The 27,823-nt window shown below is 41.0% G+C and overlaps 1 protein-coding gene across 2 annotated transcripts; it reads right to left on the bottom strand.

The window, feature by feature from the left end:
- Positions 1 to 12,860: 12,860 nt before the first annotated feature.
- Positions 12,861 to 27,744, bottom strand: LOC120060530 (RNA transcription, translation and transport factor protein-like). 2 transcript variants are annotated; one of them, XM_039009914.1, is made up of 8 exons: positions 27,579 to 27,744; positions 26,874 to 26,998; positions 25,826 to 25,925; positions 25,103 to 25,189; positions 19,392 to 19,480; positions 19,077 to 19,145; positions 18,432 to 18,480; positions 12,861 to 13,442 (listed from the first exon to the last, which is right to left on the bottom strand). In XM_039009914.1, exons 1-8 carry the CDS (start codon positions 27,637 to 27,639, stop codon positions 13,288 to 13,290), a joined length of 735 nt encoding a protein of 244 aa, XP_038865842.1. In that variant the 5' UTR covers positions 27,640 to 27,744; the 3' UTR covers positions 12,861 to 13,287. The 2 variants fall into 2 exon arrangements, with proteins under 2 accessions (XP_038865842.1, XP_038865843.1); XM_039009915.1 differs by having other exon boundaries at positions 25,103 to 25,180.
- Between the last annotated feature and the right edge of the window lie 79 nt (positions 27,745 to 27,823).

The following is a 27,823-nucleotide window of genomic DNA, read 5'->3' as shown; positions in this document are numbered from 1 at the left end:
CATGCAGTCATGGGTGAACAGGGAGTACAGGAGAGGGCTGAGCACGCACCCTTGTGGGGCCACAGTGTTGAGGATCAGCGCAGTGGAGGTGATGTTTCCTACCTTCACCACCTGGGTGCGGCCCGCCAGGAAGTCCAGGATCCAGTTGCACAGGACGTGGTTCAGACCCAGGGCCTTGAGCTCTGTAATTTTGCCAAAAAGTTCCCAAATGGCCCACCCAGTAAAGGAAACACACCCTATTTGAAATATCCTGTTTTCCTGTGTTTTTTTTTTAGGAGTTTTTCTGTAGATTTGTCTGATTTTCACTCTCAAAATCACACTTTTTTTAATAGAAAAAAATACAAAAATGTGATGTCTAAGTCCACAACAATGCTGAAACCACATCAATCTGATCGGGTGGCCCAGTCAGGGCTTGGCTTCCCTGTGTCCACCTAGGCCCATCCATGTCTACGCCCCTGATGCAAACAGCCCATGATGACAATTGCACATCACAAATAGCCTACTAACCAACACTTCGGACTGAACTTTTTCAAAAACTGGTTTGCATACCCATTGTTGCTTTAGTTAGCATTTACCAGAAGATATAAGTTGAAACATCTTTCCTACCGTACCGGCTACCGCTGTCATTCTTCTGTGAGCTGTTCCATGCCAAAACCAGTTGAGAGCTGCACACTCTTGCTGCTGCTGAAACTAGGCTGTGTGCGGTGCGCATGTGAATATATTTCGAGTTAGCCACTGACCTAACGTTAGCTAACCAGACAGTTAGCTAACCAACCAGACAGTTAATTTGTTAGCTAGTTGTAGGCTATTGCTTCTAACTTCAATATGCTCTTTAAATAAATAAGACCTAGACCACTTTTAACAGCACATTACTCAACACTAGTGAGTCATGTCGCCTACGGTAGGCCTACAGTATATCGAAAAATATGACGTGACTCTCCACCAATAATTGCATATAGTGTTGTGTTTTTACTATGGATAAAATTATATGACATGCTATTTGATCAAATCAATTCTCTGTAATTAATATTACCTGATTAAACAAATCATGTAAATGTAATTAACTAGGACATATGGGCACCACGGAATAATATTTATAGAGCTGTTGTCTTCCGAATAAACTCTTAAAGACCTGGTAATTTTTTATATCAATAGCAGTCAATTATTAATCGTCACCTTATTCAGTCTCATCTGAACGTCGTAGAATTCTTGGTTATCTTCACAAACCCATGCTAACAAGTTGAATCAGCAATACAACATTTGGTTTAATTATTTATTTACTAAATTCCTAAATAATCACACAGAATTACATATACACAGGATGGATCATACATTGATTACTAATTATGTCATAAAAGAAAAAGTCCCAAGTGGACGAAACCAATATGATGGCTGGTTACACAAAGAAAGGGTTTGAATGAAAGCGCGGGAAGACTGATACGTTGTAGTACCGTCGTCGTGTGGTAGAACGGATACGTTGTAGTACCCTGTCTTTCTGAAGAAATTGTTTGTCCTTTCCTAGGCCACGCATGTTTACACCGGCTGCTGATAACTCAACGTCTAGGAGGTATCACTTCTTTAGTGAATAAGACTTCAAAGTTCATACCAAGTTGCCATACTATAAGCTCATGCTATATTCTGGCTGGTATCGTCGGAATTCATCCTTCCAGCGTGGTGATCGTCACCTCCACGTTGAAATTCGCTCTTCTAAACGTATGGACATCAGTCCTCACGTCATCGGGAACACAATGTTAATTTCATTAGGTTGTAGTCGTTCAACCATTCGCAACCAGAGCTCACGCTGAGGTTGGCTTAGTTCTGTAGTTGATATTGACTTTCGTCAAGGGGCTTTTGTAGTGGGGGAGAGAAGGGCGTGTTTCCTAGTTCACAACCAATGCCTGTTCACTTGGGCGGGGCCACTGAGTGAGCATAGTTCACTTATGAAAACAATTCTCTCATTTCAAAGCTAAAATGACATTTAATCTTTTCACAAATAGTTTCATATTTAAAAATTTTAATTGCACAACAATTCCATGTGAATCTGATAACTAGAATGTGTAGACTTTCCAAGATACACTTTATGTCATCCTATCATCAGTAATAATGTCTCAGACGACAACTGGTCTGACGTCATATTCTTTAAGTACCAACGGATACTTTCAACTGGTTGGATTACCTAAAGATTGTTCTTTTCCCCAACCTTTTGATGTTACAATACTCTCTCTATGTTCACAAAGGGCTTTCCAAGAGTCCATTCTGTAGAGTGGAGAGAAAAAGGGGGAAAGGTATTTATGGAGGGTAAATAAACCTCCCGCAACAGGGCAACATCATGACATTGGAGGATTGGAGGATATTTCTCTTATTCAGTGATATTTATTCCCATAGTAATTCGTTATGGATCCATAGCTAAATAAACATCGGCATTTTGAAAGAGTATTTTTATCATTATTTTATTAATGAAAGCATAAAGATGCCATTATTAGTTACATTGTTTAAGTTTGAACGTGCAGACTGGCACTAAGAACAGAACAGCTGGAACGTTTCCCTAGTCAGAGCCATTATTAGTACAATGCCCCTTAAATATTTTGGAGATGATTTCGTTTTCGAATAACGTAAAATGAGCGAGAAAAAGGCCATTCTTGAACATGGGGTGAGACGTTGTTACTAATTTGTAAATAAAGCCAGTTTGATATTTAGAATGATTTATTTCAGTTTTTTTTATAAAGCACTACTGAAGTCGTGCACAATTATCAGTTTCTATTTAGGTTTATGTCGCCCATTCATTGTCAGCTAGAGACACAGTAGGACCCAAAAGCATAATTGGTGCTCTAACTCCTCCTTGTGCTGGTCTGGAGCAATGAAGTGGTGACTGTAGGGTACCATACTAAACCACAAATTACCTCTAAGTCCTGCGGTGTAAGCTTGCAACTTTTAAAGTAGGAACCACTGTACATACTCAATTCACATCACAGATAGCACGGTAGGTGTCACTCCCTGGCCATAGAGAGGTTTTTATTCTCTATTTTGGTTAGGCCAGGGTGTGACTAGGGTGGGCCTTCTAGTTTCTTTATTTCTATGTTGGTGTGGTTCCCAATCAGAGGCAGCTGTCTATCGTTGCCTCTGATTGGGGATCATATATAAGTTGTCCTTTTTCGTTTGGGTTTTGTGGGTAGTTGTTTTCTGTTTAGTGTTTGCACCTGACAGGACTGTTTCGGTTTTCTCTCTTTGTTATTTTGTTCGAGTCTTTTGAGTAATACATTTATCATGAACACTTACCACGCTGCGCTTTGGTCCACTCATTCCGACAAGAGCCGTTACTACCCACACAGTTAGTGTGGGTAGTAAAATAAAATTGATAACAGTCTGGGGATGAGGTAGTTGGATGGGCTAATTACAGGTGGGCTATGTACAGGTATGTGCAAATTAATTACTTAAAAATCATAGAATGTGATTTTCTGGATTTTTTTAGATTGGAAAGATAGAGATAGATTCCGTCTCTCACAGTTGAAGTACCTATGATAAAAATGACAGACTTCTACATGCTTTGTAGAAGTAGGAAAACCTGCAAAATCAGCAGTGTATCAAATACTTGTTCTCCCCACTGTAGGTCTGTAGCAGTTTGGGTCTAGAGTGTCTCCCCCTTTGAAGAGGGGGATGATCGTGGCAGCTTTCCAATCTATGGGAATCTCAGACGATACGAGAGGTTGAACAGGCTAGTAATAGGGGTTGCAACAATTTCAGCAGATCATTTTAGAAAGAGAGGGTCCAGATTGTCTAGCCAGGCTGATTTTTTTAATCTTTATTTATTAACTAGGCAAGTCAGTTAAGAACAAATTCTTATTTTCAATGACAGCCTAGGAACAGTGGGTTAACTGCCTTGTTCAGGGGCAGAACAGCAGATTTGTACCTTGTCAGCTCGGGGATTTGAACTTATAACCTTTCAATTACTAGCCCAACACTCTAACCACTAGGCTACCCTGGCGCCCCAGATTTTGCAGCTCTTTCAGAACATCAGCTATCTGGATTTGGGTGAAGGAGAAGTGGGGGAGGTTTGGGCGAGTTGCTGTGGGGAGCGCAGGGCTGTTGACCGGGGTAGGGGTAGCCTGGTGGAAAGCATGGCCAGCCGTAGAAAAATGCTTATTGAAATTCTCAATTATTGTGGATTAATCGGTAGTGACAGTGTTTCCTAGCCTCAGTGCAGTGGGCAGCTGGGAGGAGGTGCTCTTATTCTCGATGAACTTTACAGTGTCACAGAACTTTTTGAGTTTGTACTACAGGATGCACATTTCTGTTTGAAAAAGCTAGCCTTATGCTTTCCTAACTGCCTTTGTATATTGGTTCCTAACTTCCCTGAAAAGTTGCATATCACGGGGGCTATTCGATGCTAATGCAGAACGCCACAGGATGTTTTTGTGCTGGTCAAGGGCAGACAGATCTGGAGTGAACCAAGGGCTATATCTATTCCTGGTTCTACATTTTTTGAATGGAGCATGCTTGTTTATGATGGTGAGGAAGGCACTTTTAAAGAATAACCAGGCATCCTCTACTGCCCGGATGGGGGCCAACAACGCAAAATGGGAGGAACTCTGTGTGCGGGAGACCTTCACCTCCTACTTCCTTGAAGAGGGTGCTGTTCCCGGGCAACACCTTGTGCCATAGACTACACTATGCACAAACAAAGACTCTTTTAAGAGCCATCCACATTGCAATAAGAGTATTCTTCCATTTACTTAGCTATGTCAACTGCAGTTATTCAATTCCCAGTTTCTCTCCGTTTGAAATTCTACTCTCTGGTGAGGGCCTGTTCAGGTAAGGGTGATGCCTGCTCAAAAACAAAACAGGCTCTTTTAAGAGTCACCCATATTAAAAAATTTTAGAACAGTTAGACACCCTACAACACAAACACTTGTGTATCAATCTGATGGATTGTGTTGAGCAGTAAGCAGGCTCAGATGTATAACTGTGGCTCCTTCCATCTTCAAAGAATAGACAAAAGGACCGACCATGGAGAATAGTTTATATTCATGTTACTACGCTATATTGTTTGTCTATGCATGTTTTTCAGTAGAAAGTAATCTGCAGCCACTCAGTGTGGACGCCAGGTGAGGCCACACACACACACACACACACACACACACACACACACACACACAGATTCCTGTTGAACACTGTCTCTTTAACTACCTAATTTTCTCAATAACAGTCTCCCTAACTCACTTCATCCCTCTCCCCCCTTCTCCCTAAATCCTCTTGGTCAGGTATTCAACTCTTACCCTACAAGGTCCAGAGCCTGCTGGTTTTCTGTTCTACCTGACAATACATCGCACCCACATGATGTCCCAGTTCTAAATCAGTCCCTGATTAGAGGGGAACAATGAAAAAACGCAGTGGAACTGGCTTCATGGTCCAGAGTTGTGTTTGAGGGCTGTAGGTTATATCAGCTGTGTCGGTGAACCCCTCCCGCTTCTGAACTGCCTGACAAATAGAGGGCACAGCATGATCAGATGTGAGAGGTCACTTGGTCGCAGGGTTGCCAGATCTAGAAAAAAATTCTATCCCAATGACTAATCCAAACCCACCCACAAGACCTGAAAACTAGCAAAAGGAGTTGCCACATTTAGCTAAAAAATACTTTTTCCATAACGTTATCGAGCGAATTAAGAAGGAATCTCGATTTAAATTCTAAGGTCCAAAGAAGCAAAATTAGTTTTTCTATCAAAATCATAATTCTTGCGAGCTAATGTGACTAGTAAAGGAATTTGATTATGTCGCAAAATAAAAGATAATTCACCCTTATTAGATGCAGGTAGCCTATAGCCCCTGATAGGCCTACATCTAATTTCAGATAGCCTACAATAGCCTTGGGCAAGATGTAAAATAAACAATTTGGCAGCTTACTTAGTTGATTTTTATTACAACATGAACGGCGAGGCGATTTTGAGGTAAAAAGTTCTTCCGTTTCCCAATTGCATGCTGGAATAGGCTACTGTGGATAGGATCGTAATTTAAATCACTGCATCAAATATTAAAATATGGATATGAACTGAATAGGCCTATGCTTGTCAACAACAGCCAGGTTGTTTTTTTTTACCAGTAGCCTAGTCTGACTGACTGTTCCCTTCAGTCGAACGCATTCTAACAACAGCTGAACTGTGACCATGATCAGAATTGATAACTTCCAATTTCATTAACTAACATGGCCATTAATAATTGCATAATAAAAATAAGGCTACAAGAACAATAAACTGTAGGCTATTTATTAAATATGTTTGCCAGCTCCAGGTAGACTGCTAAACAACTGGCACAAATTGATTTGCAATGACTCCAGTGATATCATATTTATTGTATAAAATGGTTGCCTACATAGGCATATAAATGAATAGGTTGATTGATGGCCAACAGATGCAAATGTATTATTCTTCACATTTAATGTCAGTTTAATTGTGGACAGAAAACTTCCATTTTAAATTTCTACTCGCCTGATATGGTTTTCCATAAGCAAAGTTGACGTTAGAATGCAGTTTAAACCACCTCTGAGCTATCTAATGCACTCTAGAGCGCCAGAAGTTATTTTCCTGTGCTTTGTCATCATTATCTTTTTTATGCACATCAGTTCTAATGGATGGGTTACACCAACATGGATTAACTCTTAAATCAAAGTTTATCTATTCGTCTTGTTGCACCAATTGTTAAACCTAGTTTTAAATGAAATCCTTCCTCTAATCTAAGTTAACTTTTCTCTTTAAACCTGGATTAATTATAAATCTGTTGCTAAAAAATATATAATAATTGAATATAAACTTAGATTGGAGATTAATTATAAACTGCCATTTGAGGTGGTTTAACTGATGCAATGGCAGCATATCTCCTGTGGAGAGAACAAAACGACAGAGTTCCTCCGAGAATAATTTGAGACTAGTTGAATCCTGTTGAGTTTTATGATAACGACGAGTTTTCAAGGAGATGATGCTTCTCCAAGCACTGTAATGCAACTGGAAAGAAAGGTTGGACTAACCATTAAGCATGGGAGTGATAGGAACAAGGCTGTAACCCCACTACTGCAGCTCCTGGTGGCCCTACGGTTCTACGCAACTGGACATTTCCAGATGGTGGAAGGGGACCTTTTTGAACTCCACAAGTCAACCGTCTGCAGGATTGTAGCCAGAGTCTCCAGTGCTATTGCCGGTCTGAAGGAATCAGTACATATGGTACAATCCTACAGAGGAAACAGCAGCTGGATTTGACAGGAGAGCTATATTCCCAGGTGTACTAGAGGCAATAGACTGTACACACATTCCTATTACCAACCCTAGTGGCGAGAATGGAGAACTATTCCGTAATCGGAAAGGTTGCTGCTCAATCAACGTGCAGGCAGTCTGCGTTGACAAAGGTAAGCTCACCAACATCGTAGCTAGATGGCCAGGATCCACCCATGACACCAGAATCTTTGACAATAGTCGTTTGTGTGCAAGGGGGGCATATAAAGGCCACCTACTAGGTGACAATGGATATGCCTGTCGTGGGTACCGCTTTTAAACCCCCAGACACCTGAAGAGACACAACACAATCTCACACTCAATTTGTGCAAATATGTACTCAGAGTATTTCAGCAGATTTTGTGAATTTTTTGTGTGGCTTAAATCGAGTGAAAATACACATGTGTGTGATTTAATTCGTAGGAAAAGACTGTTTTTGTGCAACTTCATTCTTAGCAAAAAATAAGTAAAATGGTGGCAAACGGAACAATCTTTTAAAACGTATTAAAGCAATGCATGATGGGCAATGGTGCTCTACACTGCCTTTTTTTTGTGTCCCACATTTATTTATATAAAAAAGCAAACGTGATAACAACCCAATATTGTTAATCAACCAGGTTGTCACCTAAATAATTTTGATATAATAGTGGCCTTACCTTGTTTTTTAAAATGTATTCATGCCAATACTGTTTTCTATGCTTGTTTTCACTTATACTTTGGGATACTGGTGTACTTTTCGTGTAGGCAACAGTAGGCCTTCATAATGCATTTCATATTTCGTGTACATTACACCATTTCTTTCATAATGCATTTTATACAAGTCTATGTTGAATTTTATGAGGGTTGCCAGATTGAAGAAAAAATACATATATATTTTTTGTGTTATTGATGATGGAATTTGATTGGGGAATGACGATACGTTTTCATGGTGGGAAATTATAATACACACGCACACATACACTTACACACATATACACACACACTTTGTTTGTACTCATGTTATAGCCAACTCTTCAGTTTCTTTGAATTATTTTTTATATAATACTTGTATGCAGTTGTCATGTATTCATGTTTCAATAATGATTAACATGGTTAAATAGTCGTAAATCTCTGCTTGATTTAGCTTTTGGTATATTTGGCATTTTTATACATATTCTGTATTCCACTGAAGAAAGAAGTAATAAACACACTACTGTAAATAAATGGTGTTATAAAACGGAAATTTCTCTCCGTAAATAAATGGTGAGAAATGCTCAGTCTGAAGCCATTCGGCTATGGGTTTCACAGTCCTATAATAATGATACCAGTTATATCACCTTAAAAGGGTTTATTTACAACCTATGGGATATAAAATGTTGGGAATAGTGGTATAGGAGATCCTGAAATGAATTAATTACCCTAACCCTAAGCTATGTTCAATGTCAGCAGCAATTTCCAGTGAAAAATGCTCAGTCTGAAAGCCATTCGGCTATGGGTTTCACAGCCATATAACAATGATACAAGTTATATCACCTTAAATGTTTTAAATATACAACCTATGGGGTAAAACATGTTGGGCAAGTGGTATAGGAGAGTCTGACATATAACCCCTAACTTTAGTTCAGTCTTCGCCAATGAGATCCAAGAGGGGCCTAGCTTCGTCCTTCATGAATGGGAAAGGCCTCGATTCAGGTCGTAGAAAATCCTACATCCATCTCATTAGATCAGAAGAGGATGGATCAACAGTGACTCATGTTACTGGTTTGCAATCTACAAAAAGGATAGTTGTGTTTTGCTGCATAACACATTATTTGTCCACCCAAATGATGTGGATCATTGTCAAGTTATTAGATATATAAGCTTCAGTAACAAAATAACACGATGGTTGTAATAGCACTTTAAACAGGTAGTTTGTAAATGTGTAGAATGTGTTTGTTTTGGGTCCACACTGGTAAGTTAACTTATGTAAATTAGACAGTCACAGAGGATATTCTTCTGAATAACTAGTCAAGGAATAGAACTTTCCATTCAGCTTCAGGCAACTTTGATCTAAGGCTTGATCACACCTGTAGTGACCACTTCTATCTGTCACTCCCATTGCTGCTTATCCATTGTTTACTAGATATATCAATGTAATTAAACCCAACACAATGTTGAAAAACAGAATGCTTCCCACAACTAGATCACATAACTAGACGTGAGCTGGACGTGACTCAGGGACTGTAACCAGGGCTCATACGTGGCAAAGTGAACTCTAATGTCCGTGGCCATGAAAGCCCAGTAGGCCTCTGGGCAGAGGCAGTAGGCCTACAATGCTGGCATATGCCTTCTTACAATAGCCTTAGTAAACTCAGCAAAAAAAGAAACGTCCTCTCACTGTCAACTACGTTTATTTTCAGCAAACTTAATATGTGTAAATATTTGTATGAACATAACAAGATTCAACAACTGAGACATAAACTGAACAAGTTCCACAGACATTTGACTAACAGAAATTGAATGTGTCCCTGAACAAAGGTGTGGTCAAAATCAAAAGTAACAGTCAGTATCTGGTGTTGCCACCAGCTACATTAAGTACTGCACTGCATGTCCTCCTCATGGACTGCACCAGATTTGCCTGTTCTTGCTGCGAGATGTTAACCCACTCTTCCACCAAGGCACCTGCAAGTTCCCGGACATTTCTGGGGGGGATTGGCCCTAGCCCTCACCCTCCAATCCAACAGGTTCCAGACGTGCTCAATGGGATTGAGATCCGGGCTCTTCGCTGGCCATGGCAGAACACTGACATTCTTGTCTTGCAGGAACTCACGCACAGAACGAGCAGCTTGGCTGGTGCCATTGTCATGCTGGAGGGTTATGTCAGGATGAGCCTGCAGGAAGGGTACCACATGTTTCTTTAGACCTCTCTAAAATAAATAATGTATTTATTGTGAGGGTGTAGGCTATATTACATGGATTTAATTGACTTTTTAGAATGTAGATGTTCCAAAGGTCTGCGTCAGTAGCTTGAAGAAGCCAAGAGATGCTAAAATGCCTTATTCTAAAATGGATTAAATATTTATTTTAAATCAGCAATCTACAACACAATACCCCATAATGACAAAGCAAAAGCAGGTTTTTAGACATTTTTGCAATATATATATTTTTAAAGCATTCAGATGCTTTGCTATGTGACTCGAAATTGAGCTCAGGTGCATCCTGTTCCCATTGAACATCCTTGAGATGTTTCTACAAATTGATTGGAGTCCACCTGTGGCAAATTCAATTGATTGGACATGATTTGGAAAGGCACACACCTGTCTGTATAAGGTCCCACAGTTGACAGTGCATGTCAGAGCAAAAACCAAGCCATGAGGTCGAAGGAATTGTCCGTAGAACTCCGAGACATGATTGTGTCGAGGCACAGATCTGGGGAAGGGTACCAAAAAATGTCTGCAGCATTGAAGGTCCCCAAGAACACAGTGGCCTCCATCATTCTTAAATGGAAGACGTTTGGAAACACCAAGACTCTTCCTGGAACTGAGCAATCAGGGGAGAAGGGCCTTCGTCAGGGAGATGAACCCAATGGTCACACTGACAGAGTTCCTCTGTGGAGATTGGAGAACCTTCTAGGACAACCATATCTGCAGCACTCCACCAATCAGGCCTTTATGGTAGTGGCCATACGGAATACACCCCTCAGTAAAAAGGCACATGACAGCCCGCTTGGAGTATGCCAAAAGGCACCTAAAGACTCTCAGACCATGAGAAACAACATTCTCTCATCTGATGAAACCAAGATTGAACTCTTTGGTCTGAATGCCAAGTGTCACATCTGGAAGAAACCTGGCACCATCCCTACGGTGAAGCATGGTGGTGGCAGCATCATGCTGTGGGGATGTTTTTCAGCGGCAGGGACTGGGAGACTAGTCAGGATCGAGGCAAAGATGTACGGAGCGATCCTTGATGAAAACCTGCTACAGAGCGCTCAGGACCTCAGACTGGGGTGAAGGTTCTCCTTCCAACAGGACAACGCAGGAGTGGCTTCGGGATAAGTCTCTCTGAATGTCCTTGAGTGGCACAGCCAGAGCCCGGACTTGAACATCTCTGGAGAGACCTGAAAATAGCTGTGCAGCAACGCTCCCCATCCAACCTGACAGAGCTTGAGAGGATCTGCAGAGAATGGGAGACTCCCCAAATACAGGTGTGCCAAGCTTGTAGCGACACACCCAAGGCTTTAATCGCTGCCAAAGGTGCTTCAAGAATGTACTGAGTGCTTATGTAAATGTAATATTCCAGTTTGATTTTTAATACATGTGCGAACATTTCTAAAAACCTGTTTTTGCTTTGTCATTATGGGGTGTTGTGTAGATTTATGAGGGGGGAAAAAACATTTTAATCCATTTTAGAATAAGGTTGTAACATAACACAATGTGGATAAAGTCATGGGGTAGGAATACTTTCTGAACGCACTGTACTGGGGGCCATACTTAATTTTGATGTTACGTATCAGAGCGGACACCTGCAACAAACAAAAAGACGCCAAATGACCGAGGCTGTACAAAGAGCCTTAGCATAGAACCTGTCAGGTAGCAAGTTCCTCAAGTAGAAGGCAACTGCTGCCAAATCACTGTACTAAAGACCCAGGTGAAGAAATATGACCGGTCTTCGCCGAGACATCAAAGCACTTCAAAGCCATAGAAACCTAGTTGCATGAGCCCTATGAGCTCAGTCTTGCATGAGATGATTGGACAAAGCCATTGATCACGTGACACCATTCATTCCTATATGAAGACTCAATAGCGCATTGAAGCTAAATGCAGTCGGTTAAGATGGCGTCTCATGGAGACATGCACACTTTGAGCAACTCCAGGAAATGAGGTTGCAGGCTAGCTCAGTAACTCAGGTTGAAGGCTGACCGGGGTACTGCAGGCTGCCATTAGCAACTCAATTATCCTTTGTGTGAGCATTTTTTGATAATCGGTTCAAGGACATACAGCTGGTGTATTTGAAGCAATTATTGGTACTATAATTGTCCAACAAAGATTTCCACTCACGATAATGGGGATCCTGTTTTCTGCTAATAATGCCCGCAGTTGGCCTTGAACTTTGGTGGCTTCAATGAGAGGGGGCAGTCATTCTCCCCTGGTATTTACGAAGGTCAAGAATAACACGTTTGGAAAGTAATGTTTGTTCTGTGACTGATGATAGCCGAGTGTGGTGTAGTTGTCAAGGATGTTCACTGTCCTGTGACCTAATGTAGTTATCTGATGCAGGGAGACTAATGATAGAGGATCGTTTTATGGTGCTATTTCGGGCGAGTCTTGAAGTGCTTTCCCCTGTGAGAACCCTTCTGTCATAGACTTCGAATGAAGGACACGAGACAAAGCAAGGATTTCACCAACCACCACCAAAGTAAATTTCCAAACGTCAACTGTGACTTCCCTCCCCTGCAAATAAAGTTTTGTAAATTTGTTTTACCTCATTTCATACTTTGGCTTCCTATAAAAATTTAAAATAAACTAGATCTTTGAGGCACAAATCCAGTTATATCTGTCCATGTGTATTGAATGAACACACAGCAATGCAGTATTTGAGTATTCTGTGCACTAATCATTTTGTATTTCACCACATGGTCGCCAAATATTTGTTCACCAGTTTTTTAATCCTTTATCTTTCCTAAGATGTAATTCCTGACTTGTTTTATCGCTCATTCCATCTCAAGGGTAATTTCAGGACAGAATCTGATAGCACTACCCATTTCTTATGAACACAAACCAAAGTTTCTTTCTCCCCAATGTATTTCATACATTCTCATTCCAACACTCATGCCACAAAAATGCATTTCTTTCTCAAAACAAAAAAACTAGTCCATTTCATTCCAACCGTCCCAAATCCTTCACACACACACAAAAAAAATGAAACTCAAAGGCTTAGTCCTAGTTGTTGAGGGACAAAAATAAAATAAGGACAAGGTCTTGGACCAATATCCATGTATAGTTTGTGTGGTACTTCTTTTTCACAGACTATGTTGGGGGTTAAAGGCAGAGGTCAAGGGGCCAGGCAGGCCAGGTCATCTGCCAACCTTGCCCAGGCGGTGGTCTGTCTTCGGGTCTGCGATTATGGCCTGGACGGCTACGATGGCCTCATTGATCCGGGTCTGCAGGTCTCGTAGCTCCTCGATGTGGAGCAGACGTAGGATCTGAGCCGCTTCGTTCAGGGTGGCGTCTGCAGAGAAAGGAGGCACACACCGTTAGAGGCCATGTTCCAGAGGAAGAGATTATGCTCAGTCGGTGATCAGCGACTGAGGCCACAGTAAAATTCATGAAGGACCACATGTATGAAGTAGGATGCATGTAATTGTGCTTTTGTTTCCCCCATGATATCTTCTACCAAAATAAGGGGGTTAATAAAGCCATATTGCATCTTTGTAGTGATCCATCAAAACACTTCCACACATCCTTCTCAACAAGGCACAACCCCTGACATAGCCTGATATTATGTTGACATGACAGGCCACTTCAAACAAAGTGGTTCGCGGGGAAATGACACACTAGTGGTTCCTCAATTAAAAGTTGAGATTATGCCGCAGGATTTAGAGGTAATTTGTGGTTTAGTACGTTACCCCGCGTCACTGCTTCCATTGCTCCAGACCACCGCAAGGGGGAGTTATTATGCTTTTGGGTCCCAAGGCCTAATGTGTCTCTACCTGACAATGAATGGGCGATATAAACTTATAATTGTGCATGACTTCAAAATTGAATTTCAATTAACTGAATGATGAGGATGAAGGTGATTGAATTTAGAACAATAGTGTAAGAATTGCTATTCCTCTGTCCTGCACACCTGAAAAAAATACACTTTTGTTTCTATTTGGTCAGAAGAAGCTGTAACTGCAATGTAGCATATTACTTACTAAAACTGTAGCATATTACTTACTAAAAAACTGTTGTTACACTAAGGTTTTCATTCAAAGAGAAACAAAAATGTTCAGTTATATTCCATGATATTCTTAAGAAATGTGTTGACTGAATACAAGCAAGTGATGTCTGCTAAATAATCAAGTTGATGGCGCAGTCATATAGCCTCGGCACCTACATAAAGCTGAGTGACTCACTCATTCATGGCTTTGGATCAAATTAAATAAGTATCAACATTCTTTCTGATAGTCTTTAATAAAGAAATGTTTTGGATATCTTGACCTGGACACCATGTATTATAGTCTCTAAAAGGAAAAATATTACCAGTCTCTTGCGCATGTCATTTTCCAGATTTGCCCTAATGAAAAATGCCCCATAGATATTAATTTAGAATCCTCCAATCCTCTAAATGTAACTATTGGCGAAGAGCCATATAGATTGCAAAATAGTTGGGAAGAGATTCGCGATGGGACATGGCTTATGAATTGACGCAACTTCCCGTGTCGCCCACACGCACATTAAACATTTGGATAATAAAGCATTTAAAGGCTGACATTGGTTGATTTGATGCATTCATGAATTAAAGTCGCTTTAGCTGACATGTTGCGGTTCATCTGATGAAGATGCACATATTTATATAATGAGTAAGAATTCGGAGTGCTGAAATTATTCTATATTAAAGCATTAGACCCATCACTAAAGGCATCAGTCATGCAAAACGTTGACTTAAATCCGAACTGGTTTTGCAGGACGCAGATTCCAGATTGCCTTTGCCGATCGCTCATCAACCATCAGTGAGTCGATGGCTTGAATAGTCTCGCTGGAAATGGTAGATGCTGTGTTTTTGGTTGATTGCCAGGCGGCATTGGCAGAGAGTCAGGCGGAGAGCGACCTGTTTAAATTGTATGAGCAAAAAACATTCAATTTTATTTGGAATGGCAAGCCAGGCAAAATTAAAAGGGCCTATTGTCTCACCCCATGTTCAAGAATGGCCTTTTCCCCTTTTTTCAGATTACAACTGCTCACTTTCGGTTATTTGAAAACAATCTACAAAATATCGTTATTTTTTTAAACAAGGACTTCAAAATGAGATCGTGAACTCTGCAAACAACGTTTCCAGTCAGAATGAGAATGGTAAATGACTAATTAATCCATCCACCCATTATGGGACTTTAGTTGGACAATAGACTCTTGCCAAGAAGGAGGGTCGGGGGAGAATTGGATCATTACGGATTAAATATTTTCAGTTGATGCCAAACAAGTTCGATCGGGTTTAAGTCAGGATAACTACATGTATATTTTTAGATATACTGTAGGCTTACCATAGGTGGTTAGGTATTTAACCTTTATTTTACTACATAAAGGTCTACTTACTCTGCTGGGGTGTGGACCCAGTTTATGCCCTCATTTGCAATGCAAACCCAAGCGGCAGAGGACTTGAAAATGAGCCGGAGCTGAGAGGATCACCAAAACTAAGAGGTATTTTGGTTTCAGTGCATTTTCTCTAAATTAATTATATATCCTATCAATGTGTAGGCATACTGTGTAATAAAATTGATAATTGTTTACTAAAAACGTGAATGTGTTTTTGCAGAGCATACAACGATGCCGACAACCATTCGTTGAGATCAGTGGAAAAGGGCTGCACCGAAAAAAAACCCGAATGAATACCAACTAGGATGGATCCCGAGGCAAATGTGGCTTCTTCATCAACATCTTTATGCTTTCGTTAATAAAATAATGATTAAAAAAAATACTCTCATCAGCTTTGATCCATGTCTGGGCCTGAAGGACGCAAAGTTATTTGTTTGTTCACTTCCAAATTGGTGAAGTGAAATAAAAATTTGTTTCAAAAAAATTCTAAAATAAATAAATAAACGGAAAAGTGGTGTATGCATATGTATTCACCCCTTTGCTATGAAGCCACTAAATAAGATCTGGTGCAACAATTTACCTTCAGAAGTCACAATTTGTTAAAGTCCACCTGTGTGCAATCTAAGTGTCACATGATCTGTCTCATGATCTCAGTATATATACACCTGTTCTGAAAGGCCCCAGAGTCTGCAACACCACGAAGCAAGCGGCACCATAAAGACCAAGGAACTCTCCAAACAGGTCAGGGACAAAGTTGTGGAGAAGTACACATCAGGGTTGGGTTATAAAAAAATATCAGAAACTTTGAACATCCCACAGAGCATTATTAAAAAATGGAAAGAATATGGCACCACAGCAAACCTGCCAAGATAGGGCCGCCCACCAAAACTCACAGACCAGGCAAGGAGGGCATTAATCAGAGGTAACAAAGAACCCAAAGATAATCCTGAAGGAGCTGCAAAGCTCCACAGTGGAGATTGGAGTATCTGTCCATAGGACCACTTTAAGCCGTACACTCCACAGAGCTGGGCTTTACGGAAGAGTGGCCCAAAAAAAAGCCATTGCTTAAAGAAAAAAAATAAGCAAACATGTTTGGTGTTCACCAAAAGGCGTGTGGGAGACTCCCAAAAGAAGGTACTCTGGTCAGATGAGACTAAAATTTAGCTTTTTGGTCATCAAGGAAAATGCTATGTTTGGCGCAAACCCAACACCTCATCACCCCGAGAACAACATCCCCACAGTGAAGCATGGTGGTGGCAGCATCATGCTGTTCGGATGTTTTTCATCAGTAAGGACTGGGAAACTGGGCAGAATTGAAGGAATGATGGATGGCGCTAAATACAGGGAAATTCTTGAGGGAAATCTGTTTGTCTTCCAGAGATTTGAGACTGCGACCGAGGTTCACCTTCCAGCAGGACAATGACCCTAAGCATACTGTTAAAGCAACACTCGAGTGGTTTAAGGGGAAACATTTAAATGTCTTGGAATGGCCTAGTCAAAGCCCAGAACCTCAATCCAATTGAGAATCTGTCGTATGACTTAAAGATTGCTGTACACCAGCGGAAGCCATCCAACTTGAAGAAGCTGGAGCAGTTTTGCCTTGAAGAATGGGCAAAAATCCCAGTGGCTAGATGTGCCAAGCTTATAGAGACATACCCCAAGAGACTTGCAGCTGTAATTGCTGTAAAGGTGGCTCTACAAAGTATTGACTTTGGGGGGGAGAATAGCTATGCACGCTCAAGTTCAGTTTTTTTGTCTTATTTCTTGTTTGTTTCACAATAAAAATTATTGAAAGTGGTAGGCATGTTGTCTAAATAAAATGATACAAACCCCTCCCCAAAAAATCTATTCTAATTCCAGGTTGTAAGACAACAAAATAGGTAAAATGCCAAGGGGGTGAATATTTTCGCAAGCCACTGTAAATAAAGGTTCAATAAAATAAAAATAATTGCTTTAGCCGACATGTCGCGGTTCATCTAATGAAGGATTAACTCGATCTATAAGCCCAGGACGATAGTAAAACGGGCAATAAGATGAGCTGCAAGAAAGGGAACACATATATAACCGCAGAAAATGATTGCAGGTCGGAGGGCCATCTAACAAGTGCAAATCGGAGGGCCATCAAGCGTGTGGTCAACTATTTCAGCACCGTTTCGTGCTGCTCTGCAACAAGCATGGTCTTGATAAATCAATTTGATTTTTATTTTCACTGAATCTGTTTTGGTATTGGTTAGACTACAATGAGGGTGTGGAAATGTTAGGATTATTTTGCTCTTAGTACTGTAGCCTACTCCCGACCAATCATGTTGTACAGTGCCATATTTTCCCAACGTTATTTTTTTTTCTTGGAATAGAAACACCATAATATTAAGCAAATTAAGCACAATGCTCTTACAAAAAAAGGTTTTAAATTCTCTAGTACAGCCAATATTACAGACTGTTAAATGCTTCTCAAAGATGCCCTCTAGTGGTCAAACTAGCACTAACTAGCATTAATGCAACAATGGCTGACACTTAAATAACGTGCCACAGAATTCTGCGGCAGCCCGCGAGGTGTGCTGCAACTTCTACATGAAGAACCACTGTAGTCTCCACAATGACACGTTCCATGCCTTGTTTCCTTTGTGCAGATGTGTCTCCAACTGATCTGGAACAGATCTTGACACAATGTGATGGCCATACCATACCCACCCAAGCAATCCTACAGAGTATTACATCAACAGTACAGTCAAGATAAATGCCATGTCTATCATATCAATTGGACAGAATGTTTGGAGACAATTTAGATGATTATAATCGCCTTGGGTACAAGAAGATGGGAGAATTAAGTGTTTCAAAATGTAATTTAGTCAAAGTCCATTTATGAGGAAATTAAGGATGACAAGGCACATTGTTTAAAAATGAGTTTGTGTGTATTACTCACCTCCGGTATCAAAGCCGAGGATGTGCTTGTCCAAGGCCACAGGGAGACCCTTGAGACAAGGCAAAAACAGGAATAAATACATCACGGCAATTAAAAGCAAATCGGGTCACATTAAGTGCCAATATACTGTATGTCCGGCAGCTTAAAATACCATAGCCACCTAGACTCCCCCCAGACCACTGCACACAGGCCTTACCTATCATACTGTGGGGCCGTATATATCAAGCACCTCAGAGTAGGAGTGCTGATCTAGGATCAGGTCCACGTTCGATCCTATTCATTGTGATTCAAAAAGCAAAACTGATCCTGAATTAGTAGTCAGATGCTTGATACATACAGGCCCTGAGCAGTAACGTGTGCTGAGAGTTCCCATGTATGATCATGCCAGACTTGGGATCAATTTACATTTGTTTTCTTTCAAATACACTCTGCGCTTAATTGAGCTTTCCCAGTGCAAAACCTGTCCATCTGGCACACCAGGCAGGCTCAATTCAACGTAAATGAAAACAAATACTGTTTGGACCCAGATCTGAAATATTGTGGGTACTCTTTCGGATCACATTTCAAAACAATGCATTTTGATGACGCCTAAATCTGTAGGTGGATCTCCATCAGTCAAAGAATTAATCTACAAAAGTGAATCACCTCTTTAGACTGGCTGGCCTTGGCTATGGCTTCTGGGGTCAGCCGCTCTTGGATAAGGATCCTTATAGCCTGTTAGACAAGGGAAATGACCACACCATTGTTATCAAACCTGAAATCAGCACAGGTTCGTCATTTATAACCTGTTCATAAGAAATGAGTAAGACCCTTTTCAAAGTAAAGTGCCGATCTGAACTGTACTGGCTCAGATATTTTGGGTGAGTAACCAGGCCCTCGCACTACAGCTAGGCTTGGCTCAGTAGTGTGAAAAGGATATTAGTACGTCTGATATGGGGCTCGGTTGCCGCTGGTTCTCACCTTCAGCATGACCAGGTAGTCGTCGTGACGTTGGATCTTCAGCAGGCTAGCCAGGCCTAAGACGCCAGCCTTAAAGTCTGGGTTGCTGCCTTGAGGAGCACACACACTTATTGTCAACACAACATGGAGGCTGTTGACGCAGTTACATTCATGAAGTCAGCTAGAGTCACAACTGTCCCCGTTGGTGCGATTCTGTGTGTGTGTGCGTGGTGTGTAATATATATATATAAATTACACACACACGTCAAAAGTTTATACACATATACTCATTCAAGGGTTTTATTTATTTTAACTATTTTCTACATTGTAGACATCAAAACTACGAAATAAGGTATGTCGGGTCATTGTCCTGTTGAAAAACAAAATGATAGTCCCACTAAGTGCAAACCAGATGGGATGGCATATAGCTGCAGAATTCTGTGGTAGGTTAAGTGAGCCTTGAATTCTAAATAAATCAATGACAGTGTCAAAAGCAAAGCACCTTGGGTTGCAAAGGGTCCGAAACTTTCCTGTCAACTTCCGGAAATTTTCCATGGGAAGTTAAGCCCGGGAATTTCGGGAATTTTGATTAAATTCATCAAAAAAAGTTAGCTTATAACAGTGAACCTTTTTGTGTGAGATACACATAATTCTAGGTCATGGCAGCATCATGTTGTGGGGTGCTTTGCTGCAGGAGGGACTGGTGCACTTCACAAAATACACTGCTCAAAAAAATAAAGGGAACACTTAAACAACACAATGTAACTCCAAGTCAATCACACTTCTGTGAAATCAAACTGTCCACTTAGGAAGCAACACTGATTGACAATAAATTTCACATGCTGTTGTGCAAATGGAATAGACAAAAGGTGGAAATTATAGGCAATTAGCAAGACACCCCCAATAAAGGAATGGTGCAGCAGGTGGTGACCACAGACCACTTCTCAGTTCCTTTTCAGAAGCCAATGCAGATGTCCTTCCCGCGCCTTGCTAGACAAAGGAAATTGGGGTCACGTCATTCCAAGAGCTCTTGTTCGACCTCAGATCAAGCTAGACACCCCATTCCACCTCCCACTGCCTGTTGACATCTAGTGGAAGGCGTATGAAGTGCATGTATATCCATAGATTTCAGGCAAATTAATAGGAAGGCCCTGGAACAGAGCCTCGATTTCAGATTTTTCACTTCCTCATAGGAAAATTGCTCCAACTCGAGTTCTGTTTTACTCACAGATATAATTCAAACGGTCAGGAGGAATGGGCCAAAATTCACCCAACTTATTGTGGGAAGCTTGTGGACGGCTAGCCTGAACGTTTGACCCAAGTTAAACAATTTAAAGGCAATGCTACCAAATACTAATTTAGTGTATGTAAACTTCTGACCCACTGGGAATGTGATGAAAGAAATAAAAGCTGAAATAAATCACTCTACTATTATTCTGACATTTCACATTCTTAAAATAAAGTGGCGATCCAAACTGACCTAAAACATGGAATTGTTACTAGGATTTAATGACAGGAATTGTGAAAAACTGAGTTTAAATGTATTTGGCTGAGGTGTATGTACATTTCTAACTCTAACTGTACATGCTTTCTGGTAAGTTTTGTTACAATGTGTGGGGTAAATGTATTTTATATGACATACATTATTATTTTTTTAACTAGTAAATAGTAGCCTTCAGCAAAGTGTGTTTAAATCAGTTCTAACTAGTTAACAATTTCTGCTAGTTAATTTTTTCTACCATGTGGGTTTTTAGCTTGCTTAAGCCTGCTAACTGAGGAGTGTTAATTCACCAGTTTCATTTTAAAACATTTATCTTACAAAGGAGTTGTTTAATCTAACTGCTTAACTATTCATCTGTACATGGACTTTCATTTGTTTCTTTCTCATTTTTTCCTAATCTTTACATGAAAATGCCACAGGCACTATCTGTAGAAGGAAAAGCTGTGTACATTTGCAAATACTGTGTCCAAATCATCATGTGTCAAGAATGCAAAAAAGATGCAGAATCATCTGGCCAAGTGCATAAAGTTCCCTCAGCGCTCACAACAAGCAACCTCTGACAAAAGTCCCTCTACTTCTATTTGAGGTGAAAATTATGAATCAGACACCTTATCAATAGCAACAGCTCATGTCCTCCTGGAATCAGAAGTTTTTTTTGACTCAATGGAGGGACGAAGTCAGAGAAATGCTGATGAATGTCTTGCTCGAGCTGTGTATGCAACTGGTTCACCTCTGATGCTCACAGGCAATGTGTATTGGAAGAGATTTCTGAATGTTCTTCGCCCAGCTTACACCTCTCCAACCAGACATGCTTTATCTACTCATTTGCTGGATGCAGAGTTCAACAGAGTTCAAGTGAAGGTCAAGCAAATCATAGAGAAAGCCGACTGTATTGCAATCATCTCTGATGGGTGGTCGAATGTTCGTGGGCAAGGAATAATTAACGACATAATCTCCACCCTTCAACCAGTATTCTACAAGAGCACAGACACAAGGGACAACAGACACACCGGTCTCTACATTGCAGATGAGCTGAAGGCAGTCATCAATGACCTTGGACCACAGAAGGCATTTGCACTGGTGACCGACAATGCTGCGAACATGAAAGCTGCTTGGTCTAAAGTGGAGGAGTCCTACCCTCACATCACACCCATTGGCTGTGCTGCGCATGCATTGAATCTGCTCCTCAAGGACATCATGGCACTGAAAACAATGGATACACTCTACAAGAGAGCCAAGGAAACAGTTAGATATGTGAAGGGTCATCAAGTTATAGCAGCAATCTATTTCACCAAGCTAAGTGAGAAGAAGCTTGAAGCTGCCCAGCAACACCCGTTGGGTTGGTGTTGTCATCATGTTTGACAGTCTCCTGGAGGGGAAGGAGTCTCTCCAAGAAATGGCCATATCAGTCTGCCGATGTGGACAGCCCCATCAAGAGGATCCTCCTGGATGATGTATTTTGGGAGAGTGGTAAGCAGCCTGAAACCTATAGCAGTAACCATTGCACGGATTGAGGGAGACAATGCCACCCTGTCTGATGTTTAGACTCTGCTTGAGGATGTAAGAGAATAAATCCGTACTGCCCTGCCCACTTCACTGTTGCTCCAAGCAGAGGAAACTGCAGTTCTGAAAAGCACCAAAAAGCGTTTAGACTTCTGCCTGAAGCCCATAGACGCCGCAGCATACATGTTGGACCCCAAGTATGCTGGCAAGAGCATCCTGTCTGGTGCAGAGATCAACAAGGCCTATGGTGTTATCACTACCATGTCTTGCCACTTTGGCCTGGATGAGGGCAAGGTTCTTGGCAGTCTGGCAAAGTACACTTCCAGGAAGGGCTTTGGGATGGAGATGCAATATGGCAGTCATGCCAACATATCTCATCTGCCACCTGGTGGAAGAGACTTTGTGGATCTGAGGCTCTTTTCCCGATTGCCTCCATCATCCTCCAAATCCCACCAACATCAGCCACCTCAGAGAGCAACTGGTACTTGTTTGGGAACACCCACACCAAAGCATGCAACACCAAAGCACCAATACAAGGGTTGAAGAATTGGTGGCCATCCAGGCAAATTTGAGGCTGACAACGCGCCATCCTCAACAAGGTTGGAAAGTGACAGTGAAGATGAGGCCTCAGAGTATGATGTTCAGGAGGTGGACATTGAGAAGGTCCAGGGAGAAGACATGGAAGCCTGAGAGGAAAACAACCAAAGCTTTAGTTTCTAGACTATCATTTTATAGATGTATGTTGAAAACGTTTTTGGGAGATGCGATGGATCATTGGGGATCATTCAATATTCCCTTTTGTTGTTCTGTGAAATCATCCCATGTGAAGTCAACTCATTTAATTAAAGTTCAATTCATAACTAAATTGTTTTTTAAAATTTCTATTGGAAGGATTTAATAATTTGCAATTATGTCTACTTATTATAAGGTAAAAAAATGTTTCTGTTTCTGTCTCCATATGATATGGTAAATATTTCCAATGCAAAAAAAATCTACATTTAAATGGTATTAATATTAATTTGCATATATTTCTGTTAATTCCCACGGAAAGTTTCCACCTCTGAATATTCCCCACACATGCAAAGATCATCCGTTCACCTACTCTACGTCTTACAAAGGACAGATTTCCACCAGTGTAATGACCATCGCTCGTGTTTCTTGGCCCAAGCAAATCTTCTTACTATTGGTGTCCTTTAGTAGTGGCTTATTTTTTAGCAATTCGACCATGAAGGCCGAATTCACGCAGTCTCCTCTGAACAGTTGATGTTGAGATGTGTCTGTTGCTTGAACTCTGAGAATAATTTATTTGGGAAGCAATCTGAAGTGCAGTTAACTCTAATTAACTTAGAGTTAACTGCACAGCAGCAGAGGTAACTCTGGGTCTTCCTTTCCTGTGGCGGTCCTCATGAGAGCCAGTTACCTCATAATTTTCCAGATTGACTGACCTTCATGTCTTAAAGTAATGATGGACTGTCGTTTCCATTTTCTTATTTGAGCTGTTCAAGCCATAATATGGACTTGGTATTTTACAAAATATGGCTATCTTCTGTATACCACCCCTACAACTGATTGGCTCAAACGCATTAAGGAAAGAAATTCCACAAATACACTTTTAACAAGGCACCTGTTAATTGAAATGCATTCCAGGTGAAAATCCCATGAAGCTGGTTGAGAGAATGCCAAGAGTGCAAAGCTGTCATCAAGGCAAAGGGTGGCTACTTTGAACACTCAAATATAACATTTTGATTTGTTTAACACTTTTTTGGTTACTACAGGATTCCATATGTGTCATTTCATAGTTTTGATGTCTTCACTATTATTCTACAATGTAGAAAATATAAAAAATAAAGAAACTCTTGAACGAGTAGGCGTCTCCAAACTTTTGACTGGTACCACACACACACACACTACTGTTCAAAAGTTTGGGGTCACTTAGAAATGTCCTTGTTTCTGAAAGAAAAGCACATTTTTTGTCCATAAAAATAAAATTTATGTTATCAGAAACACAGTGTAGTGTAGACATTGTTAATGTTGTAAATGACTATTGTACAACATTAACAATGTAATGGAATATCTACATAGGCCCATTATCAGCAACCATCACTCCTGTGTTCCAATGGCCCGTTGTGTTAGCTAATCCAAGTTTATCATTTTAAAAGGCTAATTGATCATTAGAAAACCCTTTTGCAATTATGTTAGCACAGTTGAAAACTGTTGTTCTGATTAAAGAAGCAATACAACTGCATTCTACAGACTAGTTGAGTATCTGGAGCATCAGCATTTGTGGGTTTGATTACAGGCTCAAAATGGCCAGAAACAAGTCATTTTCTTCTAAAACTCATCAGTCTATTCTTGTTCTGAGAAATGAAGGCTATTCCATGCAAGAAATTGCCAAGAAACTGAAGATCTCATACAACGCTGTGTACTACTGCCTTCACAGAACAGCACCAACTGGCTCTAACCAGAATAGAAAGAGGAGTGGGAGGCCCTGATGCATAACTGAGCAAGAGGACAAGTACATTAGAGTGTCTAATAAGTCTGGTGGTCTGGCCCAGACATGGTTGAGCTAACCCACTTTAGTACTACGTTGTTCACTGGTTTCTATAATCCAACGATTCTATCACAGAACATCAGGGACAGAGAAAGGAGTAAAGAGGATGAGAAAGGAGTAGAGAGGTAAGGGGAGAGAGGGGGATAGACATTTAGAGGAAGGAGTGGTTATGCTCACTGTCCAGATGGATGAGGGGATCCGAGGGTTTCTCCGCCTCGGTGGCTGTGGCTGGCGGGCAATTCTTGTACTTCTCAACTGGGGAGCCAGTAGGGCACACAACATCCAGACAGTGACCACTTAGTCCATGCCCACTAACTACATACTACTACCATCAAACTGTTTTTACAACAAAGACTTGCTTTAGTAGTGTATAAGCTCATATATTTAACATTCCTGAACAATGACAATACAGCGTATGGCAAGAGAGGGTGGAACCACAACTAGATTATCCCTTATGGTAGAGCCGCCCAAGATGCCACTGTTAAGACAATGCTGCCATCTAGTGGCTAAAGGACGCATGATCACCACAACAATACTATACAGTACAGTACAGCCCTCAAACTCAACTCAGGACCTCGAAGCCAGTTCCACTGCTTTAAAAAAAAATAAAAAAGAATAATAATAATGTTGGGACTGATTTAGACCTGGCACACCAGGTGGGTGCAATTAATTATCAGGTAGAACAGAAAACTAGCAGGCTCTGGACCTCATTGGGTAAGAGTTGAATACCACTGCTACACGGTATCTCCAAGGTTGGTTGAAAATGTACTGTATTGTCATCTTCAATGGACTACAATAGTTAAAGTAGTAATATGCCACAACAAGTAGCCCAAGTACAAACAATGGGCACCGAATCATAGCAAAAAAAAATTCAATAAAGCAAAAGAGAAAATACTGTACCATTGTCTCCATATTCCAACCGAACTGCTAGACCCAGCAACCAGTCCACTGACTCCTGTCTCTCTTCGACAGTGAATGGGCAATTCACATCTCGAAGATACTGCATAGGAAACAGAGTCAGGCTCATGTTCCGTAGGGAGAAAACTTGCCCCAGTGTGCCCTCCTGAATAGGTGTACCGTGTATACGAGGTGCCTGAGATCATAGCTGTGATACACTCTTCTTCAGTGGTTCACATCCATCGGAATGTTGTTGTTACTAGCTGTCCCCTGGTAGCTCTTTCTTTCAGAGCACTTGGGGCCAGGGGTGTATTCATCAGCGCACACCGTAGAAAAATGTTTTGCACTGGAAAAACTAAAACAACCTCGTCCCACCCTCCCCTTGCCTCTCTCTCAAAAATGTCAGTTGGAAGCGAGGAGTCGAGGACAGAGGGCCCTTCCCGGTCAGGGAACAGGAATGGTAACTTCACAACCCCAATGGAGGTTCTTCAATGAAGAAGAGTGTATCACAGCTATGGAGACCAGTGATGAGGGTGGTAAATCGGCTTACTATGAGCATTTAAGAATTTTTAGGCCTACTGACTGATCTTGGGGCACGTTGAACAGGACACAGCGTTTTGGGATGTTCAGATAGATGTAGGCTAACGTAGAACAAACATGCCTCTCCAACATTTAGAGCAACTAATTATGTCAGTTCTATTCATGGCATTTCGATCTGCAGCATTCGACAACTGAACTGGCTTGATTGCTTTGCTCATGATGTAAACAGTTAGGGAAGGGGTTGAGAGAACACATTGATAATTGATATGGTAATAAAGTGGGAAAAGAGCCCCACCATGGTTCAGTAAGGAGAAAATGTTATAACACATGGAGATACTACATACACTTCTCCAATAAGAAAGGACACAGATACATTGCAAAACGTATTGCTACAGTGCACACTACTGAACACAATCCATGTCGTGTTACTTGGCTGTAATATGAACACAACACTTTTTCTGACCCAAGGGTTGATTCCAGTATAATAACTGTAACTAGCCTTGCTGCTCACCTGCTCAAAGGACTTGTGCCATCCCGAGGTGGGGATATTCCTCAGGTTGCCCCGGTCTTCAATTTTGTAGTGTCTGATTTTCTGGTCCTCCAGCCACACAATGAAATTCCTAAACTCTGTCTCATCTGTGCAAACAGAATATTAGCTAAGTCAGTGGCTGGATTCTAAGTCTAAGTCAGCTAGATTCACTCTGCAAAGCTAACTGACCTGCACAAATGTGCCAGTGGTAGTAGATTTTCCTTTAACATGAAATTATAGTTTGTATATACAACCGGCTGAAATTCACATACGACTAGTCACAATACAAAAAAACAAGGCATAGATACTGTATAAATTTCCGATGCCACCCCTAACCTAGTTACGTTCTCGGCCTCCACTGCCTGTTTGGCACTGTTATTAGTAAGCTCACAAAAAGCTAGTTAATTAGCTAACGTTACCTGAGCTAATGCACAAAAGTACAAAACCTGACCACCTAACACGAATCACGTTAATAATTTTTAATGACATAAACCCAGCCAATATAAACAAAGCCTACATACATATTACAGGCGTGGCTGTATTGAAATGTTTTAGACCGAGTAAGAGCTTGTTAGTTAAAAGGTAACGTTAGATGCTAACTAACATATTTGAGCATGGCCATGGCTAGCTCTGAAAATGCACGTCATTCATTAGCAGATAGCTCGTTTATCGTGGTTTTGTAGCTACCTTTACAGTCAAACCCAGCGGGGTTATGGTAATCCAAAGCTGTCAGTTTTCTTCGAAACATGTTGACAAGTTGTTCTAGCTAGCTTTATAACTGACGTTAGAGAAACTTTTAGCCCAAAAGCGAGACACTTCTTCTACTGTGGCTTAACCTGCAGACGTCTTCTTCTGTGGGGTTTAACGGCGGTTGGCATCAAGTGTTTGTGGTGCATTACCGCCACCAACTGTACAGGGGTAAAACAATAAAG

This window comes from Salvelinus namaycush, chromosome 15 (genome assembly GCF_016432855.1).
Source record: "Salvelinus namaycush isolate Seneca chromosome 15, SaNama_1.0, whole genome shotgun sequence".
Lineage (NCBI taxonomy): Eukaryota > Metazoa > Chordata > Actinopteri > Salmoniformes > Salmonidae > Salvelinus > Salvelinus namaycush.
The sequence above is the reverse complement of the archived record's forward strand: the minus strand, read 5'-3'. Positions and strand labels throughout refer to the sequence as shown.